The sequence below is a fragment of the Pagrus major genome, chromosome 8 (assembly GCF_040436345.1).
Source record: "Pagrus major chromosome 8, Pma_NU_1.0".
Lineage (NCBI taxonomy): Eukaryota > Metazoa > Chordata > Actinopteri > Spariformes > Sparidae > Pagrus > Pagrus major.
Window position 1 is genome coordinate 24,526,199 of NC_133222.1, and position 17,404 is coordinate 24,543,602.

Genomic DNA, 17,404 nt, shown 5'->3' on the forward strand with positions numbered 1-17,404 from the left:
ACATCGTGGTGATTTTTTTCAATACAAGTTGCCAGAGACAGTAACTACAACAACACAATAGTGGAAGGCGACAAATCGTGTCACATAATGACCAACATTCATCTACAAGAGCCTCTTGGCTCTCTGCAGGAGACAGATGCTGTTTTTGGGGCAGAAATGTGACGAAGAGTCGGTAGAACAGACAGGATTGACAGACACTTTTCTACGGAAGCCCTAAAGGGCCATGCATTCATACATTTTATTTCCTATGTTTTCCCGTGATAACGAGTTAATTTCATTTGTTTTCTCGAGATCTCGAGTTATTATATCGAAATAACAACTGCCGTTTTCCCGAGATAACGGGATAATTTTCTCGAGATCTCGAGATAACGAAACTTTGTTTTCCCGAGATAACGATATAATTAATTCGAGATCTTGAGAAAACAAAACGATAGTGTAGTATATTAAATCATTGCAGCTACGAGGTCCCGGGCGTCTCCATAATCTCAGGCCTATCATATCACAGTCATTATCTCGGGAAAACAAAGTTTCGTTATCTCAAGATCTCGAGAAAATGATCCCGTTATCTCAGGAAAACGGCAGTTGTTATTTCAAGATAATAACTCGAGATCTCGAGAAAACAAATGAAATTAACTCGTTATCACGGGAAAATGGAGGAAATAAAATGTATGAATACATGGCCCTTTTTGGCATCTTATATGAGGAAAAAAAATACTGCATCCATACGTGGAAAAGTACGGAAGCCCTAGACACAACCTGCTACCACATTACTGTTGTTTGGTCCTGTATCATTGCTTTGTGGGTTGAAGTGTGGGACATTTCTCTTTTATTTGATGAGTGAAGGATCTGTTTAGTTGTCAGACTGTGAACGCCATCAGACCGACACACCCCTGTCCCACGCTGTCGGCATTTCCGTTCACACAGACACCGTCTCACCTCTGTTGCTGATCAGAGGTGGAACGAAACTGTCCCTCCATTCTGCCTCTGTGACTTTCATACAGACGGTGAGGCGGAATATCGGCACATGATTCCCACCTTGAAAGGGCAGTGTGAATGGGGCTAGTGGTTGCAAAAACACTGTCTAAGCTGACAGTGTAGGCAGTGCCTGCATAGGTCTGTGAGAGCTGGGAGAGCAAACTGAGCTTTATGGGATGGGGCCTGAAAGAGAAAAGCACTAAAATGCAGCACTCAGACAAAGGGTGAATAGAGGTGCTGCAGTATAATTTCTAGTAGACAGCCTAAATAAAAGTACAAACCTGAAAATGAGCATAATATGGGACATTTACTGACCAATTACCTTTTCCCTACAAACTACATATTCAGCCCCACTATTGATGTGATTCTGACAACAACTAAAATGTCTCAATTTTTTTTTTTCAGACCAGTACTTTTGTTTAGTGAGCAAGGCAGGATAATCAACTGCCCTGGGGCCATATAACTCCAGTCTTACTGTCGCCTGATCACCTGCGCTGATTAAATTGAACATTTGTGTGGGAATATGCATAAGTAAAGCACAATAGATTTCAGAAAGGATCATAATTACAGTAGTATCCTGAACACTAGTGAGTTCCACCCTGACGGTACAGCACTTGCCAAATTAGCACAATAACTGCATCAAAAATAATACATGAGACAACTTTTTCATGTAAACACATTTAATGTATCTTACAGTGCACAATTAAGTTGGCAGCTATACAATAACAATATAAAGGAGTATACAGTGCATTTAATATATAATGTGTTTGATTATAGTCTTTCTCTGCGTAAGAATATTTCATCTTCACTCTAAAATTATAACTTATCTGTCTGCAGTTTCATGTTACACTTCTAAAAATAAAACATCTGAAGAGCTTTATGAAAAACAACAGGCATCTAGAATTAGTAGGGTTTTTTTGTTTGTTTGTTTGTTTGTTTCCAAAAATACAGTTGATTCCATCGTCACAAACAGCTCTTTGGCTAGCTTTCATAGATTTTCCTCTGCTCTCCTGAAAAGTGGAGATGACACACATCTTCTTCTCTTTATCTTACACACTTCAACTGAACTAGTTTCCACTGTGAACACAGCACTGTTTCTCTGCTATGAACAGTTCTCAATGCAAACTGTTGACATTGAGGCCTGTGGATTATCTCAAGTAGAAGAAGCTGGGATGTTCTTTCTGGAAAGACATGATAGTGTTGACAGTTAAATGTCATTTAAGCTTTACTGATTATATAGAAGTTTCAAGGTGAACCTCAACAGATCAAATCTAAACTATCTGGGCTAACACGTTGTTTGTGGTTTGTGACCACAGCTAGTGTTGTATGTTTCATTTGTGCCTTGCAAACTGTGTGATATTGTTTCATGATTTCATACTGTGACTGTTCGATCATGAGTTAGTCCTTTTAAAAATTCTGATAATAAAGGCCTACTGAAATACATCACCCTCAAAAACACACAGCACTTTTGCTATGCATGTGAGGTTCTGGTTTTGTGTCAGGTGCTGATTCATTTGGTGGTCGACACAATGGCCACAGCATACAGTATGTGTGTGAAGTTGACTGAGAAATACCCATGACCAATCAAAATGACTTGCACATACACAGAGAGCTCAGGCACACTGAAACACTTGAGCAGAATGCCGATACAACCTGAAGTGTAACGAATAACTAATCCCATTAAAGTGAGGACAGCAAGTGATGAGTGATATATTACTTGTTTATCAGAAACAAAACCAACACTTCTGTTGTATCTGTGTGTATACTCTACGTGACTGTTTGTCTAGAAAGGAGCATGATTTAAAAGACCATACTGATGCTTTGTTCATATTTTGCCATCTACAGATGACATCACCATGTTGACCATGTTCTAAAGAATATCATCAATGTTTTTGACCAATTTTCCAACTTCCGGACAGCTTTAAGTTTCAAATCATTTCAGTATAATATGAAAGTCAGTTAACATAGAAATTTAACTGGCTGTTGGTGCATTCAAAGACAACCTCAGTGTTTGAGGTTTGAGAGTCGCCTGGAACCTTTTTCATGAGAGAAATTTAAAAAAATGATATTATCTTTTAAATGTGTTTGTTAAGCTACAAAAGTTTGAGGTAACCACCAGCCAATCCCCAGGAATATATCTTTTAAGTAAAATTTGAAAAAAGGTGTAATATTTTGGAAGACAAAAGAAATCATCAATCAAAAAAATCACTGTCACTCAAATGAAAGACCCTTGTGGAGGTAGTTGCTTATTTCAGTTGACTGAGGACCAGTGTCACATGTCAAATTTCCAAGCCTATATGAAACCATTGTTGAATGAAATATTAATTTTGATTACCTCTTTACTCTCTGGTGTTACAGTTACAGTGCTCCACAGTGTCCCTGAGCAAATTGGTTAACGTAGTGAAATCCATTGAACTGAAACAAATATCTGTGATGGAGGAAACAAACTAATGGTACTCTTTGGAAAATGGTCAGCAGTAAAACACTTGTGATTTTTTATTTTAAAAGACAGTACAGCAATTTGGTCCTTTAAACTGCCTCCCATGTACTCCGCCTCCCATCAGAATAAGTAAAGAGAAACAGGTTGGACCGTGTGGCATGTGAATATCTAAATTAATGAAACCGGTCTTCCCTGGGTGTCACATGAGTTGAATCTGTTTCTGTCTTTATGCATCTGTGCTTACTAAGCCTCATCTTCACTGTCTGAACGAGGTGGCTCTCCTGGTGGAAACAGAGGATTGTGGGTCAGTTTACGCAGATCCTCTGGAGTCATCTCTCTCATCTTCCCATCCATACCAAGCTGCATGGGCTGGATCAAACTGGTCCTGCAGGGAGAAATGGTTTCACTGTAATAATGTGTGCATGCATGAGTAAAAGCTGAACTGAGTCCTGCATTTCCACATTAAATGGCACTGAATGCCTCTGATTTTGTCTTGTTCACTAAATCTTATACTTTTCTTTTCTTTATACTTTTTTTACTTTTACTCATATTTCCAGTTATAATGAATTTACAAAGACACAAAATACTAACTTTTTGTTTATGCAGCAAATTAAATCTTCAGTTATTTATTTCAATATACTGTAGCTGTCAGAAGGTTTTCTATTGTGAGAGATAATATTTTTGAAAGGAATTAAAAATGCCAGCAGAACGAACTGTTTATCACTTGAAACTGAACAGTACGTGTGTGTGTGTGTGTGTGTGTGTGTGTGTGTGTGTGTGTGTGTGTGTGTGTGCGTGCGTGCGTGCGTGCGTGCGTGCGTGCGTGCGTGCGTGCATATCCTGCTTTTAATGACCTTGACAGTTTGTCAAACATGTCAACTAGCTTCATGGCTTCATATTCTTTCTGCTCCTCAGTCATTCCCTCCATGGGGTTGGGTTGCTCCTCTTCTACAACTCCTGTTATTGGGTTTATTCTGGAGACAAATGAGACAAGACAGAGAAAGAAATATCAAAAGAACAGAAAAACAGAAAACGTACATTTTTTTAAATGAAGCGACTAATGCGCATAATAATACATACTTTTAATTCACATTAACATTGGTCAGCCTAATAGATCTAAATAATCTTGATTTCAAAGTAAATTCTTGCCCATGGAAAATGCACTTGACTAAAACAATCTCACCTAATAGTCAATTAAATAGCTGACCTTCAGAGGTGGAGGTGCAACCACATATTTTTTAGCAGTGTGTACACACATGACTGTCATGTAAATGTTTGGGCTCTGTTAACCTGCCAATGTTAGCAGCAGCTGTGAACACACTGTTTCAACTGATCCAACCATTGAACTAATAACCACAACATCACCAGACTCCCTGATTTAAGAGTTGTTGAGTGAGGAGAAACTTAACAAACTTTGTGAAACAGCTACGACAAATTCTAAATCATTGGTGCCTTCTTGTAAATTCAGCATTAAATGAAAACACGAAGTTGTTTGTTTCCTTGTAAAAAGTGTCAGTTTGTGGCAGCATGGCTGTACCAGCCTGTCTGCTTCTGTGTCTAAAGTGCTAAAGTCTTACCTGCCAACATTTAGCAGCTGTTTGAACACACTGTTTATACTGATTTCATCATTTACACTCAAATTTATTGAAAGAAGACAACATTTTATTAACGCTAAACATATTTTCAAATTTTACAAATACACTAAACAGTAACCAATATAGGCTACTTCTTTGTTGGCTGTGGAGAAAGTCATTAGACTCCCTAAAAAAATGCTTAATTCTGTAAGTTGTTGAGTTAGGAGAAACAATAAACTTTGTGAAACACTGTCTCAGACAAATTCTTCATTATTTAGGCCTTCTTTGAGATTATGCAAACGTTATACATGAAGACATTTCTTTCTTTCTGTAAAAAGAACAACGTGTCTGTTTGTCCCAGTGATGTCCATGTTTATCTGCATATAGAGCAAGGAAGTGAGATCTGATCACAAGTGGTCACTCAGATGTTGATACCAAGTGTGAACTGACAGACTTTGAGCTGTCCACCTGTGATCTGATCGCTCAGGATGGTAATACCAGGTCTGAACTCGCTCTTAGTGTTGTCTCATGTGTTGTCCCTGCTGTCTACCCAGCTGTGTCAGCACTGTGAGATGAGAAACTCAACATGTGAGTAGAGAGAAGAACACGTTTGTTTGTCTTTCAGTAATTTAGTCTGCAAGCCTTGGCACAGAGGTATGCCAACAGGGCGGCTGGGTTGACTATCTCTGGTGTAGAAATTCCAAGAGCAAGCGCAGGAGGCGATGCGGTACAAGATACAGTTCGAAGAACCAAACTCTTGAATAGGGACTGGAATCCTGTTTTTCTAGCATTGACTACGGTGAGTGATTCCCTGGCTTCGTACATACTGTTGAAACAAGAGGATCTCCTTAATGTGTTATGAAGAAGGCAATGCACAGTCAGCAGTCAGAGTCTGTGTTGAGCTTGTAGAGAGGATGCCTCCTTGGCACCCAGTACCAGAATACCTTGGTTGATGATGTAGAAAAGAGCAGTCAGCAGATTACCACCTCAGGTAATGAGGGAAACTAATAAAAATACCCTTTAAACCCAAGCTGCATAGTTTTTTCAATGTTTCTCCAAGCAAATTTTTGCTCTGTCCTCTGGGAGATTGAGTACACTGGATCTGACTGGTACATGTTTAAAGCCTCCATTGTAGAGGCAGCCTTTTGGGAGTTATGCCCAAAAGGTCATAGGTGCCTACTGGGTAAGCAACCTGAACAAGTAGTAGCCCAGGGGGCTCCTAAAACAGCAGACAGCCAGAAGGACTATGGCTTTTGTGGTCATAGGAGCAAACAATCAGGGGTGGGAGAAGTTCAGGTAGGACATGAAGAAGGACACCTGATTCGCCTCAAAGAGGTTCTTCCAAACAACCAGAGAGCTCAGGAAGGTTGTGCAGGATAAAAATTGAATGCACTAGTAAATCGCTCTGGACAAAACCCTCTTGCCAAATTATTATCATGTGATATTATGTAGTCAATATGCATTGCAGACCCATTGCTTTAGGGATGGATGAGTTTTGGCTTGTTGGGCTGTCTTGGCCCACCATTTTTTCCTGATTATGGAATGTTACAATGGTGATTTATTTTTGCAAGGATACTGGAGTGGTCATGGAAGTCTGTAGATTTGGAAAAGGATAACATCCCTCCAGATTTAATATAGGGGGGTACTTGAGAATAATAAACAGTGAAATTCTCTGGACAAAATCATGGTGCAGAGGGAAGGAAAAGGAAAAGGAAGAAAAGCTCTCGATTACCTATGATTTATGATACCTCATACGAGCTTTGGTTAGTGACAAAAAGACGATTTAAGGATATTTTAAGATTAAAGGGATATAAAAGACCAACATGAGTTTTAAGGCAGCTGGTTTCACCCTTAGAGGTAAGATAAGGAGGTCAGAATAGACCTGCCACTCCTTCATGTTGAAAGGAGCCAGCTTAGCTAGCTCAGAGCTAGACTCTAATCAGGATGCCTCCTGTACACCTTCCTGTGGAGGTACTGAACCTACAGGCCCGGTAAGCACGTTCAACTAGGGGAAGACCCTGAAGCAGACCAGATCGCACTGCAGGGATTATACTGTATATCCCATCAGGTCTGGCAATACCTTGGGATAATGGAAGACATCTGAGCTACCTTATTTGGCCTGCTGCAGCTCTGAACCACATCCAAATGAGCAGCAGAAAATGGATCGATCAGTGGTTAAACATCAGGGAACATGAACTACACTAATGTATCTGTAAAGTTCATCAGTCCAGCTACACAATATCATTTTCAACAAAGGTTGCAACTGAGCGCTACTTCAGGCACTGAGTTAAGGTGACAGTGTTGTGGTGGTACTGACTGGGCCTTGGCCTCTTTATACTCCTCTGTGTCAGAGTCTTCATCCTCAGAGTAGATCCCAGAGTCTCTGCCCCCGCGAAGCAGTCCTCTGGCAGCCAACAGACCTGCAGCATTACCGTATCCAGTGTATTTAATGAACCTTGAAACTGGACAGAAAACATATCACTGTCAATATGGCAGTGTTTTAATACAATATCCACAAAAATAATTCAAGCCCAATTCGTATACATCAGCCATGAAATCTGATATCATGAAGTTATAGTTCAGGCTGTAGTAGCCAACTATGAGCATCTTAAGAATAACACTGTCCATACCAAAATCAAATCTTACTGGTTGTTATGTAGAACCACTTAGGTTCAGACCTCTTTGGGCTCACTAGAGCCCCATTTGGACTGGAATTGTTTCTCTCTGGGACAGACATTATTTTAAGTTAACTCCTACTGCATAGCATACATGACAGATAATTCTGATGCTGAAATGACGTGGAAATAATTGGTCAATCAAGATGGTCGAATCTACAAACAGATATTTCCCTCACCACTTTCTTTGCAGAGAACAAAGAGGAATTCAGCAGCACAGTCCTTGACGTCGGTGTCAATGTGTGTCATAAGACGGACTAGTTTGTTCCTCAAAGCACTGCCCACCTCTGGCCTGTTCTTCACATCACGCAGTGGGGGTAGCACCTAAACACACACACACACACACACACACACACACAATTATGTTGGATAGCTGAGCCATAAAAACACCAGCCATACTCATAATTCATCTATTCACCATGAATTCTCTTTGCCTCATTATAGTACTGACCTTCGACCTGAGGAACTTCCTGGTCTCTCGATGGATGCGAGCACTCTCAGTCAGCAAATTTAGTGATGGGAGAAGGATCTCTTTCAGCTTATGTCCCTGGGAGACAGACAGCAAACTGTAATTCATACCCAATACAACCTATTAGCTGAGTAAGGGTTAGGGTTTCATTAGACGTGCCCATGTAAAAATATTGAGTAATATAATTAACAACTGTGTCAGTTATTTGGAGATAAAGTACACCAATCAGTCACAGCATTAAAAGGACGAACAGATGAAGTGGACAACACTGATCATTTCATTATAGTGATCTTCTGGGAAACCTTGGTTCCTGGTATTCATTTGGATGTCACTTGACATGAATCACCCACCCAAATACTGATGCAGACAAGGCACCCCAACTCTCCGATAGCAGTGCCCCACAGCAATTCTCCCTGCGGAGCTCCCTCCCACCACAAAAACTCAAATGGCCCAAGGAACCTGACAGAGAGCTCAAGGTATCAACCTGGCCTCCATTCCCCACATCCCAAACCGATCAAGCATCCATTGGATGTGGACATGGAGGCCCTCCTCACAGCCCACAAGACTCAGAGGATATGCACCAACGCCCTGGTGCCAGACACAAGAGGACACCCCCAGAGGTCACATCCATAGCGGGGACCTCCATAGATTAGACTTGTTATGGGATGTCCCACAGATGCTTGATTGGAATATGGGTGATTTGGAGGCCAAGTCAGCCCTTTAAGCTCTTTGTCACGTTCAATAGGTCATTCCCTGAGTTTTTGTGGTGTGTCAAACATTGACCTGCTTGGGGGAAGTGGAGTTGCATGAGGGGGTGTACTTGGTCTGCAGCAGTGTTCGAATGGGTGATGCAAGTCAAGTGAGATCCACATGAATACCACAATGTTTGTTTACAATAAAGTCTGGTAGTGACCAGACCATCAAAGTGTATATATCTAATACATCTAAAATGCAAGCTTGATGCTTTCATATCGTTTGGGGATTACAGAAATTCCATCGTACAATCTTGTATTACATAATAACAAATAAATTAATCTTGAGTCTTATTTTCTACCGCTGTTTGTTAGGAACATGGTCCATCTGGTCTTTCTCTTAGTGCACTGATTATTAGTTTATGAACTTTGTTATTAAGACAGCTGCATTTACAAAAAGTTTACTCATAAAAACTGTCAAAATGTAGAAATGTAAGTTTTAAGCAGCAACTTGTAGCAACCAGATATCAACCTATTTGCTACTGTTGGAACCACCAACAAATGGACACCATTTATTACCAGTTAACATACAGCTCCACCTAGTGACAAAGAATATGCTCAGCATAGAAAACACAGTAGTCTGCCTGGTTGTGTCAAAGGGTTTGTTTCCTTTTATCTCCCAGAAAATAAACAGTGCATATCTTTAATCCAAACTTGTACCATATCAATATTATCCTAGCACATTTTTTTTTTTTTTAAATGTTCATGTAATTGAGCTTATGACTCAAGTCCTTTCACTTATCGTTGTTGTACTGCAGGGAATGAACCCACCTAAATATAGTCTCGTCTTACCCGGTCGAGTCTTTTCTCCATGAATTCCAGCAGCATGTTGACAGCATCCATGTTGACCCCCATGTACTCGATTGAGCCTTGCTGTACTTTGGGCATCAACAGTACATCCAAACAGGGCAAAGGGAGGTTACTAAGCAAGTGAACAGTATGGCTAAGAAAAAAGAGGGGGGGGGGTTAGGGACTCAGCATGAGCCAAGTAATAAGTGAACAGGAAAGTAGACATACAAGTTAAGTGTATGTTGTCCTACCTGTGGAACTCCTCAGTCCGCTCCTCTCCGTCTGCATGGCTCATTAGACAGTGTCTCAGTATGGCTCCCAAATGTCTGTACTCTGCTGCCTCTTCCTTCACAGACAGATGTTACATTATATTTTTCATCTACTCAGCAGAGAACCGTCATTATAAATGTGTGTCTTTAATGTTTATTTTACAGTGCCCCACTAATGTTCTGGTGTTTTCTAATATTTGAAAACATGGAAATGATTATCTCCTCCACATTTACATTTGCCAGTGATTCTACATACGCTCATGAGACCCAATTAGGAAGCAAACATTTGTGTCTGTGTCATAATTTCCTTAAAAAAATCTCAGTGTCTGCCCATACAGACATTAAAAAACAGTGACTTAAAATACAGTAACAAATACCCATGGATAGGGCCTCAAATGTATTAAGAATAATATGTATATATATATACATACATGTATATACATACATACATACATACATACATATATAATTCTTTGATAGATAGATAGATAGATAGATAGATAGATAGATAGATAGATAGATAGATAGATAGATAGATAGATAGATACTAATGCTGAAAAAAGACAAGTCTTGTTTGGATTAAATGTTACAGTATATACAATGACTTTTAACACTTTTTAAGAAATTCATTAATATTAGTATAATATTGATAACACCATGGCTAAACTAATCTAAAAATCTCCCCAAAACATGTGTAATTGTCTTCAGTACCTCATCAACCTTGCGCCTGGTTGTGTCAAATGTGACATTGAAGAGTATTTTCAGTATTTCCATGGCTAGTTCTGTTTGCTGCCGGCTCAGTGGGGGCAGTTCTTCAGGTGGGATGCCCTCTAATCCAGCCCTGGCCGTCTCCAATGTATCTGGCCAACACAGACCCAGTGTGGCATCCAACTGTTTGCCTAGAACATGTACAGGTGAGGGAGTTATCAGCTTATCATTTGTACCGTCTATTTGCCAAATCTATTGTTTCTTATAAATGTTTACTAATGCTGATTATGTTTTATTATTTTTCATATGTGTTGTTATGGATTTTTCATGGGTTGTTAGACTTCAGAACATCCTGGGTGTTACAACATTGGTGACCTGAAAGGTGAATTGCTTCTTAGCAATGGTTACCTTGGCGACTAGTAACCTACAGAGCCAACCTTGGTTTCCCAGGTCAGTCGTTACATGTATTACATAGAAAATTGGTTACCTAGCAGACTGATGCCATGAAGCTCCTGAGTCAGCTGTGCCCTAATGTCCACTCGCAGGGCAGTCAGCAGGAAGGTGAGACGCAAGTCAAAGAAACGCACCTGGACAGAAAAGAAAACACATGGAGACTCATTCATTTTTTCCCTTGTCAGAGTAGGGCTCGTTATTGAACCTCGAGCTGGAACTGGTATGAACTGAAACATATCTGTTACACAGACAATCAAAAACTGTAAAGCAGGCATAAAATGCCTTTCCTGTCTTACAGGAAGTCATAATTATGCTGTCTATATTTTTTGAGGCAAAGTCATGTTCAGCTGCTTTGATTTTAGGCAGCATTCAAGATACATGAATGTATTTGAGAGTTTGTTAAAACAAAACAAAAAAACATCATCCTGCCCTTCACAGTAAGGTATCCAAAACGATTTATTTTTTGTATTTGTACCAGAACTTGGTTATCCAATTAGTATCTTTATTGAAAAAAGTAAAAACATTACGTTTATATGTAACTAATTTGAAATATGAGATACTTTGAAAGATACATATGCTGTCTGTGTTAGGCTTTTTTTGTAAACAACAGAATGAGGACACGTTTATATTAAATGTAGAAGTTCTATAAACTGCTCAATGCCACCACAAAGTCAACATAGCAAATAAACCCGAAGAATGTTCTCTATATTGTTCTCGATGTTTGCTGACAACAACAAGGTACACGTACAAGTACAAGGTAATTTATTCGTTATTATACAACACAGGGATAACGAAATGAAAGTTTGTAAACTCCTTCATGCTACCTAGACTACAGAACATATATATATTTATTAATATACAAATATACAAAAACACGTAGTGCATCTTTTGAATCTGCGTCTGGGTGTATGTAAGCAGCAAGAGGGGGATGATAACATGGTCGGCATCTTCATGTCAAAAGTTAAACATTTGGGAAACACTGTCCATTAACTATAACTGTGTGTGAGCACCAAGCATCGATGTTATAAACACAGAGTCCACCTCTCCTTGTCCCGCTGTAGTCCTTCGCTCTGTCGGCTCAGGAGGTGACAGGTCTCTGTGGGCAGCAGTCTCTGATTACACGTTGTTTTGCCAGCCTGCTCCCATTTTGTCCATTTCCTTGTCCTGTGACCAGACATTAGCCAGGAGCAGCCTTAAACCTGCTAGATTAGCATGGCTCTTATTCCAACTCTCTTCCTTCCTGGGGAGGTCCAAACGGTCAGGTTGGATGGTCAGAAACGGTGATTGTTTAACAACTCCGTGACTACTACTACCACACTACTTAAAGTATGTCTTTGGGTTTGTTTTGATTGAGAGACCTCCAGTGGCAGAAATTATATACTGTGTGTTTAAAGGTGGGGGGATTGATTCTAGAGAAAGACACTTCATTGTAGAGTCTAATTTGCCAGGACGTCATGTACTGATAGTTTGGGATGTTATTGTTGTTGTAGCTCAGACAAGAGCCACCAACCCAAAACATCTGTATTTGACATCCTGGCAATGAGACTCAACACTCAACTATCTTTCTCCAGAATCGCTAACCCCACCTTTAATCTAACTACATGTGGGATGCAGAATGCAAATCCCAGTCTCTGGTGTTCAAGGGAAATCAAAGGAATAAACATACCATCAGTTATGATTCTTCTTGTTTTGATGCTACAGTGCCATCTTACACTTCAATAGATACTGTAAATACAAGTTTTTCTCAGGTTAACTCTCACACCACTCATTCAACATTAAAACATCTACCTGACTGTCGTCCATACCTCATGGTTCCAGGTGAGATCATGACACTGCTTCAGTCTCTCTGCCACACCCTTTATCAGCTGCAGATCTGCTGCAACCACCTGTCATCCATCCATCCAGAGAAACATTTTACAAAGCACCAACACAATTCAATTCTATAATTAGAAGAATTCATATTTCAGGTTTAAGAGACACACATCACACTGACCTGTCCTGTCTCGTTGTGTAGCAGGATGTTACAGATGGACTTGAGACCCTCAACAATTACTTCCTGGTCTGGGTTTTCTGAAGGAGGGGAGGCTTCCTTTACCAACTCACTGGATACTCTTGCTTCCTCTTCCCTCTCACCTTCCAATAAAAAGAGAAAATGGCAAAAGTCAGCCTATATTCAGTAAGCTCTTAGGATGAAAGGTTCATGTGGAGAAAGGAGGACAAAAGACAAATTGAGCTGCTAATGCACTAGTTCTTGTATATCTATTTCATCTTGGGAGTTTTTTTTGTTAAATAATTCATATTAACAATAACAGGTTTGTTCTGTGTTGTCATGCACTTAAATCACACCTTGACTCATGTCTTGTGTAACACTTTTGACAAGAACCACACAGCAAATATGGATGTACAATATCCTGAGATTTCTTATAATCAGCTGTGAGTGAGATGTTGCTAATACTCCCATATTGAAGAGAAAAACTGTAAGGCATGCCAAGAGGGAAAAAACCACACACACAGCATGTCGTAGCACAGCGAGTGGATTCACACTGGACCCAGCATTGCAGCGAAAATGCAGGTTTTCCCATTTATTTTAATGAGGGTAGTCCATTTTGGCTGCGGTGGTGTGTGCCGAAAAAAATGAGACAGAGTCAATTTGGAGAAATGCAGCCTGACATCATGTTGCGGGGGCCAATCACATAAGCTGGTGATCAGACTAAGACTGAAGCCACAGTGGAATGTAAAGTAATGTGTTGTGTGTATTCACTCAGTTTGTCTTTGTGCACCAGTTTAAAACACATCTGTGGATGCCGACGATCACTGTTGAACCAGCATGTTTAACCTACTGTGGCAGAAACGTGACCGGAGATCATAACCAGAGTAGAACGGGTCAGTAGCAGGACGTGTTATTTAGCATGGATAAATACTACCTGAGGGAACACAACAAGTGTTCACAAGTTTCACTTTCACTTCGGTTCAGTCTTGTGCCCCAGTTTAAAACACACAGTAATAACAGTAATGACTTTACTGTTATTTTTAATCCATCGTGTAGCATGCTACTAGCAGAACAACATAGCAGCTAAGTCTGTTGGCATACTGATCAGCGTGGGTTCCCAACACGTAACACACACGGACCATGGACTGACACTCCCACACCGCTGCAGCAACCTGCGCGTTTTGCCGCACCACCATGTACTTGCTATGCACAATAGGGCCTTAGTGTGGTACATTGCAAATGAATAATGACCCCATGTAGACCTACTTTTGAAATAAGAATTCAAAAGTTAAATGAGTTATCATGCAATAAAACCAATGGCCCTAGACTAGTCTAAAAGTGGCATTGCCATCTGTGCTAAAAGAAGAAATAAAATTCAATTGAAAATCGAATCAAGGATTTGAAGAATCGTGACATCCCTACTATAAACTGTGATGGATGTTCACAACACACAGTTTCCTACCTAAGGAAACTAAAAAAAAGGCTAAATTCCTGTGCCAAGTTCTTGGCAACTTTTACAGAGGAGCAATAGAAAGCATCCTGACTAGAATCATCACAAACTGGCATGATTCATCACGGCCCAGGACAGGAAGGCTACATAGTGGGTGATTAAAACCGCCCAGAACATCACTGGTCGGTGAAGTGAGATGTCTGCACAGAGCCCAAAGGAGACTAAAAGACAACACCCACCCAGCCACAGTCTGTTCACTCTGCTGCCATCTGACAAAAGATACAGAAGTATCTGCTGCCATACCACCAGACTACAGAGCAGCTTCATTCCTCAGACTGTGAAGCTTCTCATCACCAACACTCCACCATGAATAGTTAATTTTTATGACTTTATTTATTATCATTATTTAATCTGTATAGTTTCAATTACATTTACATTACATTTAGGGCATTTAGCAGACGCTTTTGTCCAAAGCGACTTACAATAAGTACATTTGTCACAAGAAAGAAACCACAACATATCACCATCGATAAAGTAGAAAAGAAAAAATAGAAGCAATTTTCAAGCCCTCATCTGAGCAAAGTAGCTGCTATTTATCAAGGATACCTTAAGTACATAAGTGCTATGATGTAAGTGCTAAGCGTAAGACCATACAAGTGCGCATATATTTTTTACACATTTTTTTTGGGGGGGGGGGGGGGGTGGAGTCATGCTATGTGGGGTCGAGGTGAAGTCTGAACAAGTGAGTCTTGAGTCTTTTGCGGAAGATGGCGAGTGACTCTGCTGTCCTGACATTGGTCGGGAGTTCGTTCCACCACTGGGGTGCCAGAGCAGAGAAGAGTCACGACTTTGCTGAGCGGCCTTTGTTTGCTCTTAGCGATGGCGGTACCAGCTGGCCGGCTAATGCAGTAGAGTGAAGTGCTCGCGCTGGGCTGTGTGGTCTGACCAATGTTTGGAGGTTGATGGGTGCAGTTCCGTTGACGGCCTTGAAGGCCAGCACCATGGTCTTGAATCGGATGCGGGCTGCAACAGGAAGACAGTGGAGGTCACGGAGGAGGGGGGTCACATGGGAGAATTTGGGTGGATTGAAAACGAGGCGCGCTGCAGTATTCTGGATATGTTGCAACGGTTTAGTTACAGAAGCTGGAAGTCCAGCCAAGATCAAGTTGCAGTAGTCAAGGCGGGAGATGACCAGCGTTTGGAGTTGCGTTGCGTCCTTTGTGAGAAAAGACCAGATCCTGCAGATGTTGTAGAGGGCAAATCTGCAGAATCGGGCCACCACGGTGATGTTGGGGGTGTAGGATAGTCCGTCGTCGAGGAGTACGCCCAGGTTCCTCACAGTCGATGAAGGCGATACCGTGACATCCTCGACAGTGACTGACAGGTCCATGCGAGGGCAGTCTTTCCCCGAGATGAAGAGGAGTTCAGTTTTACTAAGGTTGAGCTTGAGGTGATGCGCAGTTGTCCAAGCAGAGATGTCTGCCAGACATTCCGAGATGCGCGTGGCAACGTGGGTATTGGAGGATGGGGGAAAGGAGAGGAACAGTTGGGTGTCTTCAGCATAACAGTGGTAAGAGAATCCATGTGATGTGATTGCACAGCCTAGTGATCTAGTGTATAGTGAAAACGGAAGTGGTCCTAGTACTGAGCCTTGAGGGACACCAGTTTCCAGAAAGCAAGGTTTGGACAAGGAGCCATTCCACATGACCTGAAAGGTGCAATTTGTCAGGTATGATGTGAACCAGGTTAGAGCAGAGTCAGCGATGCCAAGTTCCGCCAGAATGGAGAGGAGGATTTGGTGGTTGACTGTGTCAAACACAGAGGATAAGTGGAGGAGAATGAGGACTGACAAGTGGGGCGAGGCTCTTGCAGCACGGAGCGACTCAGTCATTGTGAGGAGGGCCGTCTCAGTGGAGTGAGCAGTCCTGAAGCCTGACTGATTAGGGTCAAGGAAGTCGTTTTGTGAAAGGTAGGAGGACAGTTGGTTGTAGATGGCATGTTCCAAGGTTTTAGAAAGGAATGACAGAAGAGATACAGGTCTGTAGTTTTGGATGTCAGCCGAGTCTAGGGTGGGTTTCTTTAGGAGTGGCTTTACTGTAGCTTTCTTGAAAGGAGCTGGAATAAGGCCTGAAGTGAGGGAGGAGTTGATCAGGGTGGTGAGGAAAGGCGAGATGTTGTGTGAGATGTTTTGGAGAAGAGAGGAGGGAATCGGGTAGGGATGCACCGATCCACATTTTTTCACTTCCGATCCGATCCCGATACAAGAATTTGGATATCTGCCGATACCGATACTATTCCGATACCAGAGCTCTTTTTTTTTGCTTCAATAATATTATCATTATTGATGACTTTTATGAGGCTGTAATAAATTTCTCGCTATAGGCAAGTATATGTATGTATGTATGCATGCATTATGTCCAAAAAGGCAACTTAAGGTAAGTATGAGGACAGAAATGGAAGTTAGAAAAATATATTTATTGAATTCCATGACAGTGTTACCCAACTTCAAATAACAAGAAATACCTGTCATTATTTTCAACAAAACAAACACATTTTCAACAAAATAAATAAATATATAAAATAAATAAACAAATAATGAATAATTAAATATAAAATTTAATTAAATATAAATAATAATAATCACAAAATATAATAAATCATAAATAAAGAAATGAAATTAAAAAATATATATATAAAATAAATAAAACTGTGTGCATCTTAACAGCACAATTGAAGGTGACCTGGATTAATTAATTAATTAATTGTGTAACCATTCTGGAAAAAAAACTGTAAAAAGTAAAATGACTCAAAACATTAACACTGAGGTAGTTATCAAGTGTTCAAATCTCAAGTGAACATA

At 40.6% G+C, this 17,404-nt stretch overlaps 1 protein-coding gene across 1 annotated transcript in view; it reads right to left on the bottom strand.

The window, feature by feature from the left end:
• Positions 1-1,746: 1,746 nt before the first annotated feature.
• ric8a (RIC8 guanine nucleotide exchange factor A) overlaps positions 1,747-17,404 on the bottom strand; it is a 38,058-nt gene continuing 22,400 nt past the window's right edge. The window contains exons 4-15 of the mRNA XM_073472400.1: positions 13,098-13,237; positions 12,910-12,990; positions 11,139-11,238; positions 10,655-10,842; positions 9,926-10,020; positions 9,678-9,828; positions 8,116-8,211; positions 7,844-7,988; positions 7,307-7,451; positions 4,270-4,389; positions 3,660-3,800; positions 1,747-2,156 (exon numbers count right to left, since the gene is read on the bottom strand). Coding sequence (XP_073328501.1) covers position 2,156; positions 3,660-3,800; positions 4,270-4,389; positions 7,307-7,451; positions 7,844-7,988; positions 8,116-8,211; positions 9,678-9,828; positions 9,926-10,020; positions 10,655-10,842; positions 11,139-11,238; positions 12,910-12,990; positions 13,098-13,237 — 1,403 coding nt within the window. The 3' untranslated portion in view covers positions 1,747-2,155. The remainder of the gene's footprint in view (positions 2,157-3,659; positions 3,801-4,269; positions 4,390-7,306; positions 7,452-7,843; positions 7,989-8,115; positions 8,212-9,677; positions 9,829-9,925; positions 10,021-10,654; positions 10,843-11,138; positions 11,239-12,909; positions 12,991-13,097; positions 13,238-17,404) is intronic.